At 40.0% G+C, this 23,256-nt stretch overlaps 1 protein-coding gene across 1 annotated transcript in view; it reads left to right on the top strand.

Annotated features, from left to right (window-relative positions):
• The window catches only part of LOC126281874 (WD repeat and FYVE domain-containing protein 3), a 289,780-nt gene that overhangs the window by 57,976 nt on the left and 208,548 nt on the right, over positions 1-23,256 (top strand). The window contains exons 10-12 of the mRNA XM_049981155.1: positions 9,158-9,285; positions 15,702-15,869; positions 21,716-21,831. Of these exons, the coding sequence (XP_049837112.1) occupies positions 9,158-9,285; positions 15,702-15,869; positions 21,716-21,831 (412 nt within the window). The remainder of the gene's footprint in view (positions 1-9,157; positions 9,286-15,701; positions 15,870-21,715; positions 21,832-23,256) is intronic.

The following is a 23,256-nucleotide window of genomic DNA, read 5'->3' as shown; positions in this document are numbered from 1 at the left end:
GGCAAACTTTGTATGTAGAGTTGTCTGAAAGCTGACGCAGTCCCTCAGCCACGTACTCCCGACGATCAAGTACCACAGTCGTGGAACCCTTGTCAGCCAGAAGAATGATGATGGATCGGTCAGCTTTCAGATCACGGATAGCCTGGGATTCGGCTGTGCTGATGTTGGGAGTAGGATTAAGGTTTTTCAAGAAAGATTGAGAGGCAAGGCTGGAAGTGAGAAATTCCTGGAAGGTTTGGAGAGGGTGATTTTGAGGAAGAGGAGGTGGGTCCCGCTGTGATGGAGGACGGAACTGTTGCAGGCAGGGTTCAATTTGGATAGTGTCTTGGGGAGTTGGATCATTAGGAGTGGGATCAGGATTGTTTTTCTTCGTGGCAAAGTGATATTTCCAGCAGAGACTACGAGTGTAGGACAGTAAATCCTTGACAAGGGCAGTTTGGTTGAACCTGGGAGTGGGGCTGAAGGTGAGGCCTTTGGATAGGACAGAGGTTTCGGATTGGGAGGGGGGTTTGGAGGAAAGGTTAACTACTGAATTGGGGTGTTGTGGTTCCAGATTGTGTTGACTAGAGTTTTGAGGTGTTGGGGGGAGTGGAGCTGGAAGTGGGAGATTGAGTAGATGGGAGAGACTGGGTCTGTGTGCAATGAGAGGAGGTTGAGGTTTGTTGGAAAGGTTGTGGAGGGTGAGTGAGTTGCCTTTCCGGAGGTGGGAAACCAGGAGATTGGATAGTTTTTTGAGGTGGAGGGTGGCATGTTGTTCTAATTTGCGGTTGGCCTGTAGGAGGATGCTATGTACAGCCGGTGTGGATGTGGGAGAGGAAAGATTGAGGACTTTGATTTGGGATAGGAGTTGACGGGTGTGTTCATTGGCCGAGTCGATGTATAGGTGAAGGATTAGGCGGGTGAGGGCTATGGATTGTGCTGTTTGGAACTGGTATAAGGACTGATGGAAAGAAGGATTGCAGCCAGAGATGGGAACTTTAAGTGTGAGGCCTTTGGGAGTAATGCCAAATGTCAGACAAGCCTGAGTAAATAAAATATGGGAGCGTAATCTGGCTAGGGTGAAGGCATGTTTGCGGAGGGAATGTAAATAAAATTTAATGGGGTCGTTGTAGGGATGTTGTGAGGTTGACATGGTATTGGTAGGTGGAAAGGGTAATATGAGGTTAAAGTGAAAGTAAAGAGAGATTTATATAGGGAGAGATAAAGGTGTGAAAAAAGTCGAAAAAGTGTTGGTTGAGATGAGCTATGTTGATCATGTGCTGAACTTAGGTTGGTGAACAACAATGGGTGCAAAGGTTGGGTAGTTATGTTGTCTCCAGATCACGTTAAAGGGTGGGGAAATTCAAGAAAATTTCGAGAAATTCAAGAAAATTTCGACAAAAAAATTTTTTCGAAAAAAGTTTCGAAAAAATAATTTGCGAAAAAATAAAATTCGAAAAAATTTTTCGAATAAAATCTCGAAGAATATGTGTGTAAATGTATTCAAAGGACTGGTTATGTACTGGCAGGTTATGATAATGAGGCTAACAATTGTTTGATGAAGAAATAATAACGTGTAAACCTGTGGGAAGCTGCTAAAAAATGATCGGTTTTGTGGGAAAAACGGGAATGGAAATAAAACGAAAGTTGTTGGAAAAAAAAAAAAAAAAACAGAGATGGTTGTGTAATGGGTGAAAGGAACTGAAGCTGTGAAATAGTATTCACGAGTTTACACGAAATGTTTGTAAACTTGGAACAATGGATTTTATAGCAGCGGTTATGTTGAAAGCGTTGAAAATTTTAGGTTATGGTTTGGAAGTAAATTACGTATTATTGAGTATAATTAGGCAGCATAAAATGTATGGTAGATTACGGAAAAATGGAAGATGAATACAAAGTGAAACTTCTTGTACAAACGAAAAGAGAAAGTAAGACGATAGAGAAGATTTCGAAATGCAACGGAGACAATAACAAACGTAATTGTTGGGTTCAAATTAATGACGATGTAAATAAAACAGAAAGAAACTTCCACATGGGAAAAATATATTAAAAACAAAGATTCCAAGAACTACCAAGCGGGAAAGCGCCGGCAGACAGGCACATGAACAAAACACACAAACACACACACAGAATTACGAGCTTTCGCAACTGGCAGTTGCTTCGTCAGGAAAGAGGGAAGGAGAGGGAAAAATGAAAGGATGTGGGTTTTAAGGGAGACGGTAAGGAGTCATTCCAATCCCGGGAGCGGAAAGACTTCCCTTAGGGGAAAAAAAGGACAGGTGTACACTCGCGCACACACACACACATATCCATCCGCACATACACAGACACAAGCAGACATATTTAAAGGCAAAGAGTTAAGGGCAGAGATGTCAGTCGAGGCGGAAGTACAGAGGCAAAGAAGTTGTTGAAAGACAGGTGAGGTATGAGCGGCGGCAACTTGAAATTAGCGGAGGTTGAGGCCTGGCGGATATCGAGAAGAGAGGATATACTGAAGGGCGAGTTCCCATCTCCGGAGTTCGGATAGGTTGGTGTTGGTGGGAAGTATCCAGATAACTCGGACGGTGTAACACTGTGCCAAGATGTGCTGGCCGTGCATCAAGGCATGTTTAGCCACAGGGTGATCCTCATTACCAACAAACACTGTCTGCCTGTGTCCATTCATGCGAATGGACAGTTTGTTGCTGGTCATTCCCACATAGAAAGCATCACAGTGCAGGCAGGTCAGTTGGTAAATCACGTGGGTGCTTTCACATGTGGCTCTCCCTTTGATCGTGTACACCTTCCGGGTTACAGGACTGGAGTAGGTGGTGGTGGGAGGGTGCATAGGACAGGTTTTACACCGGGGGCGGTTGCAAGGGTAGGAGCCAGAGGGTAGGGGAGGTGGTTTGGGGATTTCATAGGGATGAACCAAGAGGTTACGAAGGTTAGGTGGACGGCGGAAAGACACTCTTGGTGGAGTGGGGAGGATTTCATGAAGGATGGATCTCATTTCGGGGCAGGATTTTAGGAAGTCGTATCCCTGCTGGAGAGCCACATTCAACGTCTGATCCAGTCCCGGGAAGTATTCTGTTACAAGTGGGGCACTTTTGGGGTTCTTCTGTGAGAGGTTCTGGGTTTGAGGGGATGAGGAAGTGGCTCTGGTTATCTGCTTCTGTACCAGGTTGGGAGGGTAGTTGCGGGATGCGAAAGCTGTTTTCAGGTTGTTGGTGTAATGGTCGAGGGATTCAGGACTGGAGCAGATTCGTTTGCCACGAAGGCCTAGGCTGTAGGGAAGGGACCGTTTGATATGGAATGGGTGGCAGCTGTCATAATGGAGGTACTGTTGCTTGTTGGTGGGTTTGATGTGGACGGATGTGTGCAGCTGGCCATTGGACAGATGGAGGTCAACATCTAGGAAAGTGGCATGGGATTTGGAGTAGGACCAGGTGAATCTGATGGAACCAAAGGAGTTGAGGTTGGAGAGGAAATTCTGGAGTTGTTCTTCACTGTGAGTCCAGATCATGAAGATGTCATCAATAAATCTGTACCAAACTTTGGGTTGGCAGGCTTGGGTAACCAAAAAGGCTTCCTCTAAGCGACCCATAAATAGGTTGGCATACGAGGGGGCCATCCTGGTACCCATGGCTGTTCCCTTTAATTGTTGGTATGTCTGGCCTTCAAAAGTGAAGAAGTTGTGGGTCAGGATGAAGCTGGCTAAGGTGACGAGGAAAGAGGTTTTAGGTAGGGTGGCAGGTGATCGGCGTGAAAGGAAGTGCTCCATTGCAGCGAGGCCCTGGACGTGCGGGATATTTGTGTATAGGGAAGTGGCATCAATGGTTACCAGGATGGTTTCTGGGGGTAACAGACTGGGTACGGATTCCAGGCATTCGAGAAAGTGGTTGGTGTCTTTGATGAAGGATGGGAGACTGCATGTAATGGGTTGAAGGTGTTGATCTACGTAGGCAGAGATACGTTCTGTGGGGGCTTGGTAACCAGCTACAATGGGGCGGCCAGGATGTTTGGGTTTGTGAATTTTAGGAAGTAGGTAGAAGGTAGGAGTGCGAGGTGACGGTGGGGTGAGGAGTTTGATGGAGTCAGGTGAAAGGTTTTGTAGGGGGCCTAAGGTTCTGAGGATTCCTTGAAGCTCCGCCTGGACATCAGGAATGGGATTACTTCGGCAAACTTTGTATGTAGAGTTGTCTGAAAGCTGACGCAGTCCCTCAGCCACGTACTCCCGACGATCAAGTACCACAGTCGTGGAACCCTTGTCAGCCGGAAGAATGATGATGGATCGGTCAGCTTTCAGATCACGGATAGCCTGGGATTCGGCTGTGGTGATGTTGGGAGTAGGATTAAGGTTTTTCAAGAAAGATTGAGAGGCAAGGCTGGAAGTGAGAAATTCCTGGAAGGTTTGGAGAGGGTGATTTTGAGGAAGAGGAGGTGGGTCCCGCTGTGATGGAGGACGGAACTGTTGCAGGCAGGGTTCAATTTGGATAGTGTCTTGGGGAGTTGGATCATTAGGAGTGGGATCAGGATTGTTTTTCTTCGTGGCAAAGTGATATTTCCAGCAGAGACTACGAGTGTAGGACAGTAAATCCTTGACAAGGGCAGTTTGGTTGAACCTGGGAGTGGGGCTGAAGGTGAGGCCTTTGGATAGGACAGAGGTTTCGGATTGGGAGGGGGGTTTGGAGGAAAGGTTAACTACTGAATTGGGGTGTTGTGGTTCCAGATTGTGTTGACTAGAGTTTTGAGGTGTTGGGGGGAGTGGAGCTGGAAGTGGGAGATTGAGTAGATGGGAGAGACTGGGTCTGTGTGCAATGAGAGGAGGTTGAGGTTTGTTGGAAAGGTTGTGGAGGGTGAGTGAGTTGCCTTTCCGGAGGTGGGAAACCAGGAGATTGGATAGTTTTTTGAGGTGGAGGGTGGCATGTTGTTCTAATTTGCGGTTGGCCTGTAGGAGGATGCTATGTACAGCCGGTGTGGATGTGGGAGAGGAAAGATTGAGGACTTTGATTTGGGATAGGAGTTGACGGGTGTGTTCATTGGCCGAGTCGATGTATAGGTGAAGGATTAGGCGGGTGAGGGCTATGGATTGTGCTGTTTGGAACTGGTATAAGGACTGATGGAAAGAAGGATTGCAGCCAGAGATGGGAACTTTAAGTGTGAGGCCTTTGGGAGTAATGCCAAATGTCAGACAAGCCTGAGTAAATAAAATATGGGAGCGTAATCTGGCTAGGGTGAAGGCATGTTTGCGGAGGGAATGTAAATAAAATTTAATGGGGTCGTTGTAGGGATGTTGTGAGGTTGACATGGTATTGGTAGGTGGAAAGGGTAATATGAGGTTAAAGTGAAAGTAAAGAGAGATTTATATAGGGAGAGATAAAGGTGTGAAAAAAGTCGAAAAAGTGTTGGTTGAGATGAGCTATGTTGATCATGTGCTGAACTTAGGTTGGTGAACAACAATGGGTGCAAAGGTTGGGTAGTTATGTTGTCTCCAGATCACGTTAAAGGGTGGGGAAATTCAAGAAAATTTCGAGAAATTCAAGAAAATTTCGACAAAAAATTTTTTTCGAAAAAAGTTTCGAAAAAATAATTTGCGAAAAAATAAAATTCGAAAAAAATTTTCGAATAAAATCTCGAAGAATATGTGTGTAAATGTCCTATGCACCCTCCCACCACCACCTACTCCAGTCCTGTAACCCGGAAGGTGTACACGATCAAAGGGAGAGCCACATGTGAAAGCACCCACGTGATTTACCAACTGACCTGCCTGCACTGTGATGCTTTCTATGTGGGAATGACCAGCAACAAACTGTCCATTCGCATGAATGGACACAGGCAGACAGTGTTTGTTGGTAATGAGGATCACCCTGTGGCTAAACATGCCTAGATGCACGGCCAGCACATCTTGGCACAGTGTTACACCGTCCGAGTTATCTGGATACTTCCCACCAACACCAACCTATCCGAACTCCGGAGATGGGAACTCGCCCTTCAGTATATCCTCTCTTCTCAATATCCGCCAGGCCTCAACCTCTGCTAATTTCAAGTTGCCGCCGCTCATACCTCACCTGTCTTTCAACAACTTCTTTGCCTCTGTACTTCCGCCTCGACTGACATCTCTGCCCTTAACTCTTTGCCTTTAAATATGTCTGCTTGTGTCTGTGTATGTGCGGATGGATATGTGTGTGTGTGTGCGAGTGTACACCTGTCCTTTTTTTCCCCTAAGGGAAGTCTTTCCGCTCCCGGGATTGGAATGACTCCTTACCCTCTCCCTTAAAACCCACATCCTTTCATTTTTCCCTCTCCTTCCCTCTTTCCTGACGAAGCAACTGCCAGTTGCGAAAGCTCGTAATTCTGTGTGTGTGTTTGTGTGTTTTGTTCATGTGCCTGTCTGCCGGCGCTTTCCCGCTTGGTAAGTCTTGGAATCTTTGTTTTTAATATATTGAACTCTATAGTTAAGTAGAAATAAAAGTCTGAGCAAAAATCAGTAATGTGAGTAATTCAAAAAAATAATATTTGAAATTAAAGTATCCAAGGCTATATGTAAAGAAATTAACCTATTTTTTAAAAGTGAAAGTAATTTAATGGAACTTGATATAACAATAAAATATTATATTCATATGATAATGGAAAGTTATGGCTGGAATATAAATGAGGGAAGAAATATAGGTAACAAATTTGTGTAGCTGAAGCATTAAGCAGTTGCTACACACATACCGTATTTACTCGAATCTAAGCTGCATCTGAAAAATGAGACTAGAAATCAAGGAAAAAAAATTTTCATGAATCTAAGCCGCCCCTAAAATTTTAGACTCGAAATTCAAGGGGAGAGAAAAGTTTCAGGCCGCACCTCCAAATAGAAACAAAATTGGTCCATTGTGATATGAGACACAATTTAGGTCGAATGAATGACGATACAGCTACAGTAGTTCGGTTTGAGTCATAAGCTTAGCAGTTACGCTTTAACAGGTAGCAATTTGCAATGCGTCAGGCACTCCGTCCATGTTTATATGGGTATCCTACCTTTTTCACGTGCTTCATCTGTTTTGAATTGATTGCTTATTTTCCTTTTATCTGATAGGCGCCGTTCTCTTTGTTATAGGTGTTTGTGTCACTCTAAGCTGAAAATGCATTACTGTACTGTGTCTTGCATTGTTTGTCACATTCTGATAATGAGTGTTTACGGCCTGTCGCCACTTGTGGCATGGCTTGCTTTTGTGCACACTACCGCCGCTTACAATTAAAGAGAGAGAGAGAGAGAGAGAGAGAGAGAGAGAGAGAGAGAGAGAGAGAGAGAGAGAGGGAGAGAGAGAGAGGAATCGTCTCATTAGCGAAACAATGACAAGAGACTGCTATCTGCTATTTGTTGTTATTTACAGTGCTGCTTTCTGCTTTCTTTAATAATGATCAACAAGAACCGAATAATAGACTGGATATGATAGAAGATGTTCTGAACGAGAGTTTAGCGAAAATTTTTCTCCGTTTGAAAATCGTTGCAGATGCCTCTTTAGTACATTACATTCCTCGCAGAAATTAGAATTATCTTAGATTTAAAAATCTAGTCGATTGCCGTGCTTCATTTCTGACTGTATAACTATTAGGCATAAGAATAATACAAATATAAACATGACATAATATGTATATTCTTCCGCATTTGCTGTTGTCTCACTCTATCTTAGTAGTTTATTAGGCAGACAGGATTTAAATGAGATAGCAGCAAACATGAAATAATATATGGCAAAATGTTTATATTCATATTATTCTTATGGTGAAGAGGATACTGCATGTGATTCACAATTCATAAAAGTTCCTATTAGCAACCATCTCTTCCCACAGGTAGGAAAAATTCAGAATGTAGAGATGGCCATATTGACAAACATCCCAAACAGTCTTGCCAGTCGGATTTTCGTGGTACATTGAAATGCTGCTACATTCGAAGATGAACAATATGGAATTCGTATTTACTTCATTGGATAATATATGAAATGCAGTGGTCGAAACCCAGGGTGGAGAAAAAAGCTAGTCTTCCACCTTTTTTTTTAAAAAAAATTATTTACTGTCGCAGAGGTTTTGGTACCAGTATTTATTTTTGTGCCTGCAAAGCATGCCTGTGTAGCGCTACATATAGTCGACGGCAGAAGCTAATTGTGGCGGCACCTACCAACATTTTTCAGAACTTTCGCTTACTTTGCACTCGATTCTAAGCCGCAGGTGGTTTTTTGGATTACAAAAACTGGAAAAAAAGTGCAGCTTAGATTCAAGTAAATGCGGTAAACAAGACCATGGTCAGATGAATTCTTAACTGGACCACCAATGGCCATTGAACTGTAACACCAGAAAACCTTCTGAGGTTTGTAAATGTTTTGTTCATTGAACTTTATGTATCTCACTTTAATGTGGACATTTTAATTGGATAGAATATAAAGCACTAATTATTGATCATAAAAGGCTTTGTTTTTATCTGCAACATAGGAAAAGATAGATTGCTACTCCTGTTTGGAATTAAGACACTTACATATACGGTTTCAGCTGCAGTCTATGTCAGAACAAAAAACAGAAACACACACCATTCCTTCACACAAGCAAACACACCTCACACACACACATGACCACCAACTCTGGCAGCTCTGTCTTGATCTGATGAAGGCTTTGTCTGAAAGCTTATGTGTAAGGGTCTCTTAATTGTGTCCATCTGCAACTTAATGTGCCATCTATACAGTAAGTAGCACTCTCTTTTCCTACATTGTTGATATTCCAACCCGGAGTTTCCAATGTTTGTTTATATTTTGTGGCATAGTACCACAAAGAAAGTATGTGTATGTGGTAAATAAAATAGTAGTAATGGCTTAAAGAAAAGAATCGAACCATTTACTCAGACCCAAGTTTTGAAAGCTTCTAACATCTGTTTCTTATCAGGCACATAGATCAAATAACAGTTTCAATTACAGAAATTGTGGAAATGTGTGTGACGCCTATTTATATAATTTTTTGTATAATTCACTGAGAACTTTCTCAAATTTCAGTTATCAAGCCCTTCTTATTTGCTTTTATTCTCATTTAATATACGTCATAAATATGTGACTAAAACATTTGTACAAGCAAAGGATGTGAATCTTACTTCAAGGTTAACAGTTTGAGAAAGTTATGCCTTTGATGATATATACTGTTGTTAAGGAGAGACCCTTCTGTATTCCAGTTCTAAACACAATGAAATTTTCAAGAATGTCTACAGAGAAGTTGGAATCTTGGAAGTATTTGTAACATGCTTGCACAGGTATGCTGCACTGCTGAAAGAGAAGAAGCAAGCAGTGGATGAAGGCAAAGGTTAGTAGAGTTTTCGAAGGCATAGTACTGCTGAGCTGTGTGTGGTACAGTAGAATTTATTATTGCCGAAACATTATTTATGAAAGTGTTAACCCTGTGTATACTATCCAATTAGAAGGGTAATGGCGAGTAATACTTTAGTTTTAGTGACATAACATCAGAAAAAATCCTGAAAAGTTTGTAAGGGAGTTGCAGGTTAGGTTGTGCTGAGTGATAATTGTTAAGAAAAAAATTCGATACATTTGCCATTTCCTAGTTATCTAGCATTGAAGTTAGCCAGTCACGTCCTTGTGTGCGCAAATACAAGTTTCAGCTAACCAAATGGCGAACACGTTTGACAACACCATCTACAGTAGGCTTCCTGTAGTGATGGCCTGACTGGCTAACTTCTGTGCTAAATAACTCTGTAACTGCAAAGTGGTTTCTTAACAATTGTTTCTCAGTACAACCTCCCCTGCAGTGCTGTTACCAGCTTTTCAGGCTATTTCTGACACACCATGTGAATGATGTGTGTGCCGATATTTCACTCACTTGCAACAATACTTTGAAACGGTGTGTGTCTGCAGTTCCCCCTCCTTCAATGGTCACACAATTGCTGTCAACAGTCTCTGCTCAGCCATAAAGACTCGTCTATCAGAAGATGCATGGTGTACCAGAGTTGTTTTTGCTTGCTATTTCATTTCGTGTCCGCAGCTCGTGGTCTCGCGGTAGCGTTCTCGCTTCCCGAGCACGGGGTCCCGGGTTCGATTCCCGGCGGGGTCAGGGATTTTTCACCTGCCTCGTGATGACTGGGTGTTTGTGTCGTCTTCATCATCATCATCATCAATCATCCCCATTACGGTCGGAGGAAGGCAATGGCAAACCACCTCCACTAGGACCTTGCCTAGTATGGCGGCGCGGGTCTCCCGCGTCGCTCCCCTACGCTCGGTAAACGGAGTATGGGACTCATCATCATCATCATCATCATTTCATTTCGTACTTGACTTCTTGGATGTCCATTATGCACCAAGCCTAATTGCATGTATGTTTATGAATTTGCCCTAGTTTCTATTATTTCACTGTTGTTGCGTTACTGACATATTTAGGGCTTTTAATATGTTCATTCTGTGAATAAATTCATGTAAAATTAAGAGCAAGTTTTTCATAATACTTCTCTTTGATGCCCTACTGTCTTTGGAGTTTGTGGAATGTGTTTGACTTATTTTGGTGCTCTCTAAACAAATCCACAATGAATATCTTGAAGTGGGTTGAAGAGTACTTCGTAAGGCCCCTTATTTGTAGATTACCTATGTTTTTTTTCAAAATTTCAATCTGTCAGTTCTTTTCGACACTCTTGCTTTCATATCGTTATATCAACTGAAATGTATAGAATAGGATAGAAAGTACTAAATATCTGGCCTTTGTGATGGAATCCATGGATTTATTGTTGATACCAAAGTTGAAAAATTGTGGATTTTTCAGTTACTTGTGTAAGCTGCAAATCTTTGTCAAGTACTGATTTACTTCAGTGATAAATAAATGTCTCCCTCTGGTCTTCTTCTTCTTCTTCTTCTTCTTCTTCTTCTTCTTATTTCACAAAAGGGAATTTCATACTACACAAAATCATCACTTCCTGAACTTCCTACTAGCATAGTTTAAAAATACCGTCCTGTACAATTTGTAATGTACAGCAGCAAATATAAAAAATGAAATTTGCAATGAGTGAAAGCACTACCATTTCTTCATCCATATGTGTTATTTGCTCCTTCTCTTTTCTCATTTTGATGTTCCAGATTGCAAGTCTGTTCTGTAGCTGAAACGAAATCCTAAAGTTTTTTTCTGTTTGTTTGTACCGATATTGTGTTTCAAGAATGTGTGAATCTGATGGGTTAACTTGTTTGGTCCATTCTTTCTACATGTCTCATAAGCTGCATTTTTTATACATCATCATGATTTTAGGGATTTGCCTGTAGATTTTTGCATTTGGGCCTTAGGGGAAATACTCCATCTTTTATTAATGGTCCTAAGATTTTTCTCAGAATCTTTTACTTGTAAAATATTCTGCTTGTCCTCAGCTTTTATAAATTACGCGTGAGACGTTAATATACCAACAGAACTGCAATTCTTTTCTCTTCATTTTCTTTGCCAGTTTTAGAGTATGTTTGTTGTGAAGCTTATTACCAGTGTTAGTTTATTGGTAATTCACCAACTGTAAAAATCCTTGAGGGTTCCATTTGCTTTCTGTACCAGGAGTTCTGGTGATTTACCAGTAATTACAGTGTTGCTTTTATCTGCACAGTGATTTTTTCCCTGTACCTGACACTGTGTGGAAAGTGAGTTGTGTGTCTCAATGTATAAAGAAGAATAATGGTCTTACGTTGCTGCATTGAGGATCTCCATTCCTTACATTAATGGATATGGAGCTGATCAATTTTTTATTAAAATTTCATTACCCTCTGCACTCCGTTTCCTGGGTTTGATACTCCTCTTATTTCTAATAGTTTTAGCTTCATCAGTAGAATTTTATGCCCAGCAGTGTCAAAGGTAATGGGCAGATTGAAAAATATAGCTGTTATGTGCTTTAGTAAATTCCACTGAGGCTGATTCTGTGCTTCTGCCACTTCGGAAACCGATTTGCACTTGCTGGGAAGGCTAGATTTGTTCAGGAAATTCATTAGATTGTCTTTCACAATTGATTTAATAACTTTTGGGAGTGATTACAGCAGAGATACAGGCTTGTAAATTTGTCTATTCTATACTAACTTTAATAGAGATATGACTTTCACTTGTTTTAGATACTGTGTAGTAACCTGAACTATTTAGTTGTTTATGTATTCTTTCACTACATTAACCGGTTGGTCACATATGACTGTTGGCTTTTATTTTTTAATTTTTGTTCTGTTTGCCTAACCTGAATCTGTGTGGTGAGCCACATCATTGTCGTGTAACCTCTTACAGTAATTTTGTCATTATTTTGCAATAAATTAAAAGTATTCATTTTCACAATTTACTTGTTCCTGTGGATCATTTATTTACCTACCTATGCCCTTTAGTTTTATGTTATTACATTTTTCTTTGTTTTGTTTGTTCCCTATTTATAGCCTTTCAGATAGCCTTCTCTCTCTCTCTCTCTCTCTCTCTCTCTCTCTCTCTCTCTCTCTCTCTCTCTCTCTCTCTCTGTGTCTCTCTCTGTGTGTGTGTGTGTGTGTGTGTGTGTGTTTTTGTCCCCCACTCACAGTACCTTCCTGCAGATTTTTTTGGAAGAATGATAGAGTCTAGGATGTCTGGTTCATATAGTATGTCTATATAAATGATACAATTTATTTTTCTGCAGTTTTTAATTAAAGGAAACAGTGGAATCTGCATAGTGAGCATAATTCACTACAGAATCTTCCTCATAGTGCTAAACACTCATTAAGTGAGCAATTTATCCCATATAAATTAATGTAAAATACAATAATGCATTCCGTACAGAAAAAGTAATAAAAGTTTTATTTTATTCATGCCATTTATTCGAAGAATATTATACGTGCTGCATTATATACTTTATTATTCATAGTACATAACTAATTCTTTTTTACTAGGAAGCTATGTATAGTCGTTTCTTTCTGTCAACGCTTCAATACTTGCCAAAAATGTGAGACAGCATTATTGTCAAACAAATTTGCTGTGCTTGTAGCCACTGCTTTATTGAGGTGATGGTTTTCATTGTATGATGCAACTGATTCCCATGCTTTCAGCATTTCTCTTATTGCACCAGAAGATAGCTGCTTTGCTGTTACCACCACCACCACCTCCTCCTCTGAACCAATCTTACAGCTTCCTGCTGTGAAACACACTACACCATCAGCTCTTCGGTGGTTATTTCTTGGCTGTGATCTTCCACAAGCTCATTGATGTCAATGTTATCCACTTGTGGTCCCATGCTCTTGGCCAAAGACACAGTTTCATTGATGACAGGCTCCACAGGTACTGGCTGAAATGCCTCAGAGTCACATTTGACAACACACTCTGCCCAAAGCTTCTTTCAAGCAGAAGTGATAGTTCTCTTGGTAACCCCTTCCCACATCTTTTTGATCATCTTGACGCAGGCAATGATGTTGAAGTGATATTTCCAAAACTCTCTGAAAGTGAGAGTGGCAGCTTCAGTCAACTCAAAGCAGTGCTCGAAAAGTGCTTTGGTATAGAGCTTCTTAAAATTACAGTATCATAAAAAGGATAGTTGCTACTCAACTTATAGAGGAGATGCAGAGTAGCAGCTATCCATTCCGTCCTCCATCCTGGATTTCCTATTGTTTGCTTCTTAAAGTTATAAATAATCTGTTGGTCCATTGGCTGTACTAACAGAATGGTGTTGGGAGGCAGAAATTGGATCTTGATGAATTGAAATTATCCAAGAAGATGGTCTTGTAGGCGTGGAGAGTGGGCAGGAGCGTTTTCCATAATAACCAAGATGTGGAGTTGCAAATTTATCTCAAGCAAATATTTGTTCACTGAAGGACCAAACACTTCATTGATCCAATCAGAAAAATGATCACGTGTCACCCAAGCCTTGTTACTGGACCTCCACATCACATTTAACCTGCTCTTCTGGACTTTATACTTATTGAAGACTCGTGGAGTTTCTGAATGGTAATCAAGCAATGGTTTGATTTTCAAGTTGCCACTTGCATTGGCAGTGAATAGCGGTGTGAGATGGCCTTCCATTGGCTTGTGACTTGGAAATTCATTCTCCCCTGCTGTTATAAAGCATGCTTCAGCATTTTTTTCCCAGAATATACCCTTCTTGGCACAGTTAAAAACATGTTACGTCAGATAACCCTCAGAATCTACCAGCATCTTGAGGTTGCTGGAGAAGTTCTCTGCTGCCTTTGTGTCGGAACTGGCAGCTTCGCCGTGCCTCACAACGCTGTGGATGTCGGTTCTTTTCTTAAACTTCTTGATTCACCCACAGCTTCCCTTAAAAACTTCTTTGGCCGCTGATGATCGAGGCGTCCTTTTAATGAGGTCAACAAAAATCATTCTCGCCTTCTCACAAATATGATGTTGTTAATGGTGTCACCTTGCAATTGCTTTTCATTTGTCCATATAAGGAGCAGCCTTTCAACATCATCCAGAATACGAAACCATTGTTTAGATACTCCTATCATTCCCTTTGAAACCTCTATCTCCTTAATCTTGTCCCTTGTTCTTGAGGATAGTGCAGACAGTTGAGGTAGACCTAATGTATGTGTGTGCTAAATCAGAAACGCTCGCACCACGTTTGCATTTTTCAATGATTTTACGTTTATTCCTAAGCTCATTTTCATTCTCTTATGGTTGTCTTCTTGCGGCTGTATCTTCAGGGACATTTATATGAAGGTTATTAAAATTTGCACACAACAAAACATTGTGTGTACAAAAGTTTACAAAAATGTGTGATTACAAGCTGTACTAAGATGGTACCAGAAAGAGTGCCAAATCCAGACTACAGTATGTACTAAAGGCATTGTTCATATGCCACTACAGACAGTGATAGGTGTTCATATTGTTGAAAATTTTCCCCATTGTACATGAACGACATGTGAATTATGCATTGTGGGAGGTGCTCTGTAAGTGAAGTTCCACTGTATTTATGACTGATTGCTTTCATAAGTTTATATTCATTCATCACTTTACTATCATTACAAGTGTTAAAAATATGTATTTGTACATATTAATGAAATTTCTCATAGCAGTGATATTAATTTTGTACTCTTCACATTAAAAATTTAAATTGAGTTACTATTTGTCTTTTCTCATTTTTTCTGTTTGTTCTGTTTCTTCTAATTTACTTTGGTGCAATGACTAGGTCTTCAGATAAGACAGAGACACCTGTAAGGTTTTAAAACTATGTTCACTTTTCTGTTGTTTTGTCTCTGTGTCATTCTGGAATGCATAATGCTTGTTTCACTAGTGTAATAAAAGAAATAAAGTGTAGTAAATTGCTTTGTAATAAAACAGTATAAACTGTGCCATTCTGGAATGCATAACGCTAGTTTTACTCGTGTAATGAGGTAGAAATGGTTGCTTTGTAATTAACTAGTGTTTTTGTTGTGTAAGTGTGTGCATTTTTAAAAGTTATTTGTGTACACTTTCTTTTATGAAGTTTGTGTGGTGTTAATCTTGTAAAACAGCCTGTAACGGAGCAATAATTTTATTAGTAATTAATTCATTTCTAGATGGTGTTTTAATTGAATGTGTATATATTAAGGCAGAGAATCAAATGAGATGATTTTTTATGCTCTTACAATTGTAAAACTTTTTTATTGTTTTGCTGACTCCTGTTGAGGTGTGATTTAACACTTTTAAGTTCCAATATGCCTGTTTGGCAAAAATCTAGTACTGAATATACATTACTAGTGATTATATGGAACAGTTGCTGGGTATTTATAGTTATCTTATTTAATGAATTGCAGATTATGAGATTCCAGCACCAAGTGAAAAACTGGGAATGCTTGTAATGGAAGCCCTAACATTGTTATTGCATTCAAATGCAAGTAATGCAGCAGTTTTCAGAGAAAGTGGTGGTGCTCGCTGTGCCCACAATCTTGTTCCTTACTCTGAATGCAGGCAGCAGGCATTAGGTATGTATTATTGACTTGTCATGCTCCATAAAGCCCAACAAGATGAAGAAACAGCAGCAATAATGCATGTGTAGTTAACTAATTGTCACATACAATTTTTATGGTTGGTTATTGACTAGCATTAATTGCAATCATAATTTTCCAAAGGTTCATTTTATTTTCTGTAGGCTATCTTATCACCCATAAAGCAGCGAAGAGTTGAACAGTGGTTTAAAAAAAAATACCTCTCTTTGTGTCAGATTCAAAGTCTTTTAATTTCATTGTTTGAATTTAAATGACAATTGAAATATATCCTTGGAAATTCAAACTACAACACTCAGTAGCTGGATCAGTGCCATAGCTCCAACTGTAAAATGCAAAATCTCGAGGGAACATTAGAAAGCCATATCCCAACTTGTAATACAGAAAGTAGGATACTTTGTTGGAATATTGTCATAGTGTGTAAACTGACAAGAGGGTTGCATTAATATTTTAATACTGTGGAGGATCTAAGCCCACCATTTGCTGCAGCAGGAGTGTACAAATTCCCTTGCACATGCAGTCAAGTGTGAATCGGAACTGAAAACTGCTGACACCTGGTTTACAGAACACAGGATCAATTGTTGTCATGGCAATACGGATAAGTCGACAGTGGCAGATCACGCCCTGGGACCAGGAAACCACCATATTCAGTTTCCTGGTACTATAGTTTTATCATCCAATAGAAATTCAAAAATACAAAAGCAACTTTAACAGAAAAGCAGGAGGACTGAAACTAAATAAGTTGTGAGCCTTATTGCCAAATAAAGCAAACAGCGCCATCTTTCTTGGTGCACAAGCTCCATAACCCACATTAGTGCGATTCTGTGATTTTTCGGCACCACCCGGGTGACATGACAGAATGTCATCCCCCAATCATTGAACGATTACAAAGCATTTATAGCATTTGAGAATGTCTCCAGTATTAAGAGATGAAATGTTAGCCACACAACATGCCTCGGACCATAGTCTAATATCCATATAGCTAAAATCGATAAGGAAGCTGTATTTTTGTTAAGCTATTTTTGAACAAGTGATTTTGATATACCTAACAAAAATGCGTGCTAATGGTCTATAGAACACTCAAGCAATGGAAAATCCAGAATGGAATGTAACAGTATTATGAAAAGGAAAGTTGCTACTCACCATATAGCAAAGGTGTTGAGTCACAGATGTTGTTGTTGTTGTTGTTGTTGTTGTTGTGGTCTTCAGTCCTGAGACTGGTTTGATGCAACTCTCCAGGCTACTCTATCCTGTGCAAGCTTCTTCATCTCCCAGTACCTACTGCAGCCTACATCCTTCTGAATCTGCTTAGTGTATTCATCTCTTGGTCTCCCTCTACGATTTTTACCCTCCACACTGCCCTCCAATATAAATTGGTGATCCCTCGATGTCTCAGAACATGTCCTACCAACCAATCCCTTCTAGTCAAGTTGTGCCACAAGCTCCTCTTTCCCCCAATTCTGTTCAATACCTCCTCATTAGTAGATAGGCACTACAAAAAGACTACTACAATATAATCTTTTGTTGAAAATATATGCATATATATACATGCAAATGCAAATGCAAGTCACACACACGACTGTGGCTTCAGCTGCCAGAGACTGCAGTCATTTTGTGTGTGTGTGTGTGTGTGTGTGTGTGTGTGTGTGTGTGTGTTTTGTGTTTTGTCTATTTTCGACAAAGTCTTTGTTGGCCGTTGGCCAGAAGCTTATATTGCAGCAGTCTTTTCATAGTGCCTATCTGCAACTCAGCATCTCTGCTATATGGTGAGTAGCAACTTTCCTTTTCATAATATTGGTCTATAGAACAGATTTATGAGAGAACAGCATATGTTCTAATGGCTCCGTCTTATTCTATTGGATGGAAACAGAACAAAGGATGCTATGCATAGAAGTAAGACTCTTGTAAACTTTGCCTACTGAGTCATCTCAGATTTGTGACCCATCATTCTCTAATGCAAACGGATTGGTCTGACATTATTCACACTCTCAGTGAAATGAGCTGAACATCTAGCTTTTTTCATGCTTAATGCCTTATGAACAAGCTAAAATGTGTTACTGGTAACCCACTTGAATCTTGAAGTGGGATTCTCGTAACCAATGGGTCTTAAAAGTTCTCGGTTCTCTCTTTCTCGTGAGTGTTATGATAGTTTTATGAACTGAGAGCTTATTGTGGCCACAATCAGTACAGGGGATGGACAAAAATATCGAAACGCCAAAAACCCAACACATTGCTGTGTCTAATACATCATAAGAAAACTGATGGCTTTAAAACCGCTTTCAGTCATCCCAGAGTGGTTACATACAGGTTCTGCATGGTTTTCAAGGGAATCTTAAATCATTCATCTTGCAAAATAGTGGCAAGTTCAGGTAACTGTGATCGAGGTGGCTAGCGGTCACGGACCTTTCTCTCCACAATAGACGACAAAATCTCAATATAATTGAGATTTTGGTGACTATGGTGACCAGGGAAGATATGACATCCTCATGCTTGCAAAACCAGTTGTGTACAGTGCAAGCTGTGTGAACTAGGATCCTGTTTCTTGGATTACAGTATCATCATTGGGGAAAAATATTGTATCTTGGGATGAACCTGATTGGCTAAAATGGTCACGTCATCTTCGACAGTAATGAGACCGTGACTAGTACCATGGGACCCATGAAACACCATGATATGGGTTCACAACAATCACTGAACCTCCGCCATGTTTCACTCTTAGCTACAAGCAGTCTGCATCATATGCATGGGACAGCATAACTCAGATGTAAACTCAACCAGAAGTTGGAAGCAGTGTGAAACAAGACTCGTCCAACCAAATAACTTTCTTTCATGGCTCCACAACCCATATTCTATGGCTTTGGCACCACATTCTTGTGTTATGGCCATTTGCACCACTGATGTGTAGTTTGGCATACCAGTTCACCCTGCATTTCCCAGTATGTAGAGCTCCCTTCATTTTGTTTTGGTACTTGCAGGGTTCCTGAATGTGTCATCCAATTCTGCAGTGACTTTTACAGCAGTTGTTGTCTAATTTTTCATCACAATCCACTTCAATGACCTCCTGCCAGATCACTCAACATTCACTTTTATCTGCATTGTGACTTAGCTGGTAATACTTTTTCACTTTCCCTGTTATAAATGTTCAATACAGTCTCTCTTGAAACACCAGACACTTCCTTTGTGTTGGTTATGGAAACATCTCATGTTCAAATTTCACTTAGCCCTGACATAACACACTCACAACTACACAGAACACTGTAATAAGCATGAGTGACACGACATATTGAGGACACTGGATGTGGTCAGATACAACAGAACAATCTGCAGGCATATGTAGCACCTGCATTTATGTTTAAGCATGCATTTCTTGTGCTGTTTTCATGTTTTTGTCCAACCTCTGTATATTGTATAGAGATGACACCACCTGGCATCCCTTGATTTCTCAATTAGTGTCTTGAGTGTGTTTGATCTGGCAGCCATTGGATATCTTCTTTTTGAATAATCACATTTTAAAACCTTGAGTATGTTAATTTCAGTCATTTGCTTGAAAGGTAATCAGTTTTCTGTCATGAACACGTACAGATCACTGTATCAAACTTATTTTAGTGTGCAACACAGATGATAGCTTATTTGTCAAGAATTTGTATGATCTTATTTTTCCTAATCATCTTTTGTTTCTGTAGACTTTAATTCTGTGTTTTTGAAGCTATTTGTTGTTGTTTAGTACTGAGTCTTAAAGTGGTGGTTTTAATTCATTGGGGTCAATGTTGTTTCCCTCTGCATAGATAACTGTTCATAACATACTAGTATTTATAAATTTTGTACCTATAATGTATAATAAAATTGGGTGTTTCTGTTATCATTTAGTGAATGTTAAAGTAATGCCCTACCTATAGCCCATTTTAAGAAATTTGACAATGGACAACCATATATTTAAAAATAGTCATGTATATAATAACAATTTGTGTTAATGGAACATAACTGCAGTATCTTTCTTTTGCTGATTGTTGTTGTGGTCTTCAGTCCTGAGACTGATGGATTGTATTATTTGAGTTTAGTCAAATGAACTTCAACAGTGAAGGAGAGCATTTGCAGAGCATGTGCATATATGTAGGGCAATTTTGAAAGGAGGCCAGCCAAAAAGATAGTTGTACACATCCTGGACAACTGTGTTGGTTCACAAGAAAGCCCTCCTCATTTGCAGTAGCAGTTAAATTCAGAACCCACCAGCTTGATTGTACGTTTTTCAGTCATGTGTGAGTATTGGTTGATTAATATAATACTTACACACCAAATAAACATCCATAACTCTTGAAACTTCATGGGAGATTAAAACTGTGTGCCAGACAAGAACTCAAACCGGGACCTGTGCCTTTCACGGGCAAGCGCTCTGTCGACTGAACTATCCAAACATGGATCATGGCCCACCCTCACAGTTTCACTTCTTCTAGTACTTTGTCTCCCACCTCTCCTGCATATCATGCAGGACTCGAATGCCTAGCATGTGACAACTTTTTGAGATTCAGAGTATCATTCTGGGAGCAACCATCTCAGATTCTCTAAGCAGAGATTGTGTGAAGGCCAGCTTGCTCTCTTTACTCATTTAGTGTACAAGTTTGTAGGTGAAGGGGCCTTCCGTGATGGCACATTTCTTGATTTCCAGAAACCCGCCAGTACAGCTTCACAACATAGTTCAGCAACTGAAATATATGCATATGGAGTATTGAGACAGGCATGTGGCTAGATAAAATACTTCTCCGGGAAACTTATGTTAATATGGATACATTGTATAAAACAAAAGCAGCAAATGACATGTCATAAGGAAGTGATATGTGACAGTTCTGTTCACACCATTACATAAATGACATTTGTGGATAATGTTGATTTGCAGTCTGCACTTGGTGCAAAGACCTGCAGATAACCCCAAAATTACTAAAATTTAATCTAATGTGCATAAATAATTGAAAATCCCTTATATCATTTGATTACATAGTTGAAGAGTCAGTCACAACTGTCAAGTATACAGTGGTTTCTATTGGAAGAAATTTAATATAGATTGGTAACATGAATCTGTGTGTTGAGAGGTAAGATGCCAAACTGTGATACAAAGGAAGGTTCCTAAAGAATTTTAAATCACCTATGAAGAAGTTTCTCTCAAAATCCTTGTGTGACCAATTCTTGAGTATAATTTGTTGTTCTGAGACCCTTGTAAAGATGGATTAACAAACACCATTGGCAGATGCTCCAAAAAATGCTGTACTGTCAGAATTCAAAGAGCCCATATTCCATTATGAAACAAGAAACATATCATTTGTTGCATCTTGCATCCAATGTAACAACTGTGATAGTTAAATTAGAGAAATTTGGGCTTGTGCAAAAGGCTACCACAGCGTATGCTTCCCACATAATTTCTGTGAATAGAATAGTGAGAAGGAAGATTATTCTGGTACCTGTTATCCTTAACTAAAAAAGATGCAGATATATGTTTACAAAATTCACTTTGGGTAAATGCCAAGATGAACCCTTCAACAAGGACGTACACAATACCTTTCCTGTCCTTCTCAGCTGAAATTCCATCTAGAATGTTGTCAGTGAGATGTTTAACTTCACTGTCTTCCTTGATCTGTTTAAAAATGTTAAAGATTTTACACATTGAATGTCATAACATTGTACGCATCCCAATTCTCGGAACAAATAACCAGTAGCCAGTATACAGCTGTGATATGTGACAGGTTCTGTAACTGCCAAATCTAATTTTCAATAACATGTAATATGACACAAAAGATTTTCTCTAATTCTGGACTATTTTGTGACATATCTTTCAGGAATTGTTCGTGAACTTCTGCTTGGTGCTGGAGGTGATGATGACATGGGAACTCTCCTGGGTATGATGCATTCTGCACCAGCATCAGCTCTGCAGCTAAAAGCCCACATTTTGAAGGTCAGTTATCAATTTTTTCAATGGTGTACTGGTAGGAGAAAAAAGCTATTCTACAGAAATGTTATGAGGGGCAGGAATGCATTGGCTGTCTAAACCGGTTGCCTTTGCTGGTGAATTATTGTCACTGTAGGCCCTCTGGAAGCATTCTCCACTACCACCAGCAGAGTTTATGATCTTGCAAAGCTAACCATGAACATCAAGTTTTTTGCACCAGAAAATTTTCTCTCTCCACCTCATAGCAATTCAGTAAATACCAGATATTAAAAGTGCCTACGGCAGTCACACATACCATATACACACACGAATAATCTGTGCCATCGAATAATCTGCGCACCCGAATTTTAAGGAGGAGGGCAGGAGGATATTGGCTTTAATTTGTTTTTATTTACCTATAATTGTTCTAACATAATGATTCTATTTACCCCTTTTTTGCCATCATCAGTTGTGGAAGTATCATTTTGTCATCGCCACCTTTCCATAAAGTGCCATTCTCGGATCCGCCCAATAAAATTGTGATAACACATTTTTTGTAACATTTTTCCACTAGTGGTAGCTGAATGGAGGCCCATGTTCATTTTACTCACTCACAAATCTGGGACAAATCCAGCCGCTTGATTTTTCCACTTGGTATGAACTTGTGGTTTTCATTGGCTGTCCATTGCATATATCACTGTTGAAATACGGCTTTGAATGGACAGTTTATACACACATCTAGTGATTGCAGGACAGATGTTAGGGCTCCAGGGATAATGACCAACTCAGTTTTCCCTTTTAGTAATTTGTCTCGCACTTCCTCAGCTGTATGTTTGCGGAAATTGTCCAAGACCAACATGTTATGTAAATTCAGTAATGGCCAGGGCAACATTGCCAAATGTGAGTCGCCCAGTCAACCAAGAGGTCATTGTCCATCCACCCTTTTGGATTCATTGATTTTTTCAGAATAGTTTTCCCTTTAGGTATCACATAAGGCGTTAGCTTTCATCCATTGCCAGTTACACACATCTTCACTGTACAATTTTGCTTCTCATTGCCTCCAGTTCATATCATGATGCTGGATTCCTTGTTCTGGTTTTTGGTTGTCTAGTGACATCTCAAAATAGACTGGAATTTGATCCACATTACCAATATGCGATTATATAGGGTGAGTCAGGAGGAAAGGTGCATGCTTTGACGGATGATACTACTGGTGATTCTGAACAAGAAACTGCCAACAAACATATGCCTTTTTCTTGAATGTCTCCAGGTAAACCAATGAACACAGCTAGGAATGGGAAAGGTGCAGGTGATGGTAGATTAAGAACTGTTATGTTATGGTTTGTTTAATTGTGTATGTTTCCTCGCATAAGATGTTCGAACAGTCCACTGTCCACTTCAATGCATGTTACTGCTCTTGTAGACAGGTGTGTCGCCGATCAGAGCTCAGTT

The sequence above is a fragment of the Schistocerca gregaria genome, chromosome 1, assembly GCF_023897955.1.
Source record: "Schistocerca gregaria isolate iqSchGreg1 chromosome 1, iqSchGreg1.2, whole genome shotgun sequence".
Classification (NCBI taxonomy): Eukaryota; Metazoa; Arthropoda; class Insecta; order Orthoptera; family Acrididae; genus Schistocerca; species Schistocerca gregaria.
The sequence above is the reverse complement of the archived record's forward strand: the minus strand, read 5'-3'. Positions and strand labels throughout refer to the sequence as shown.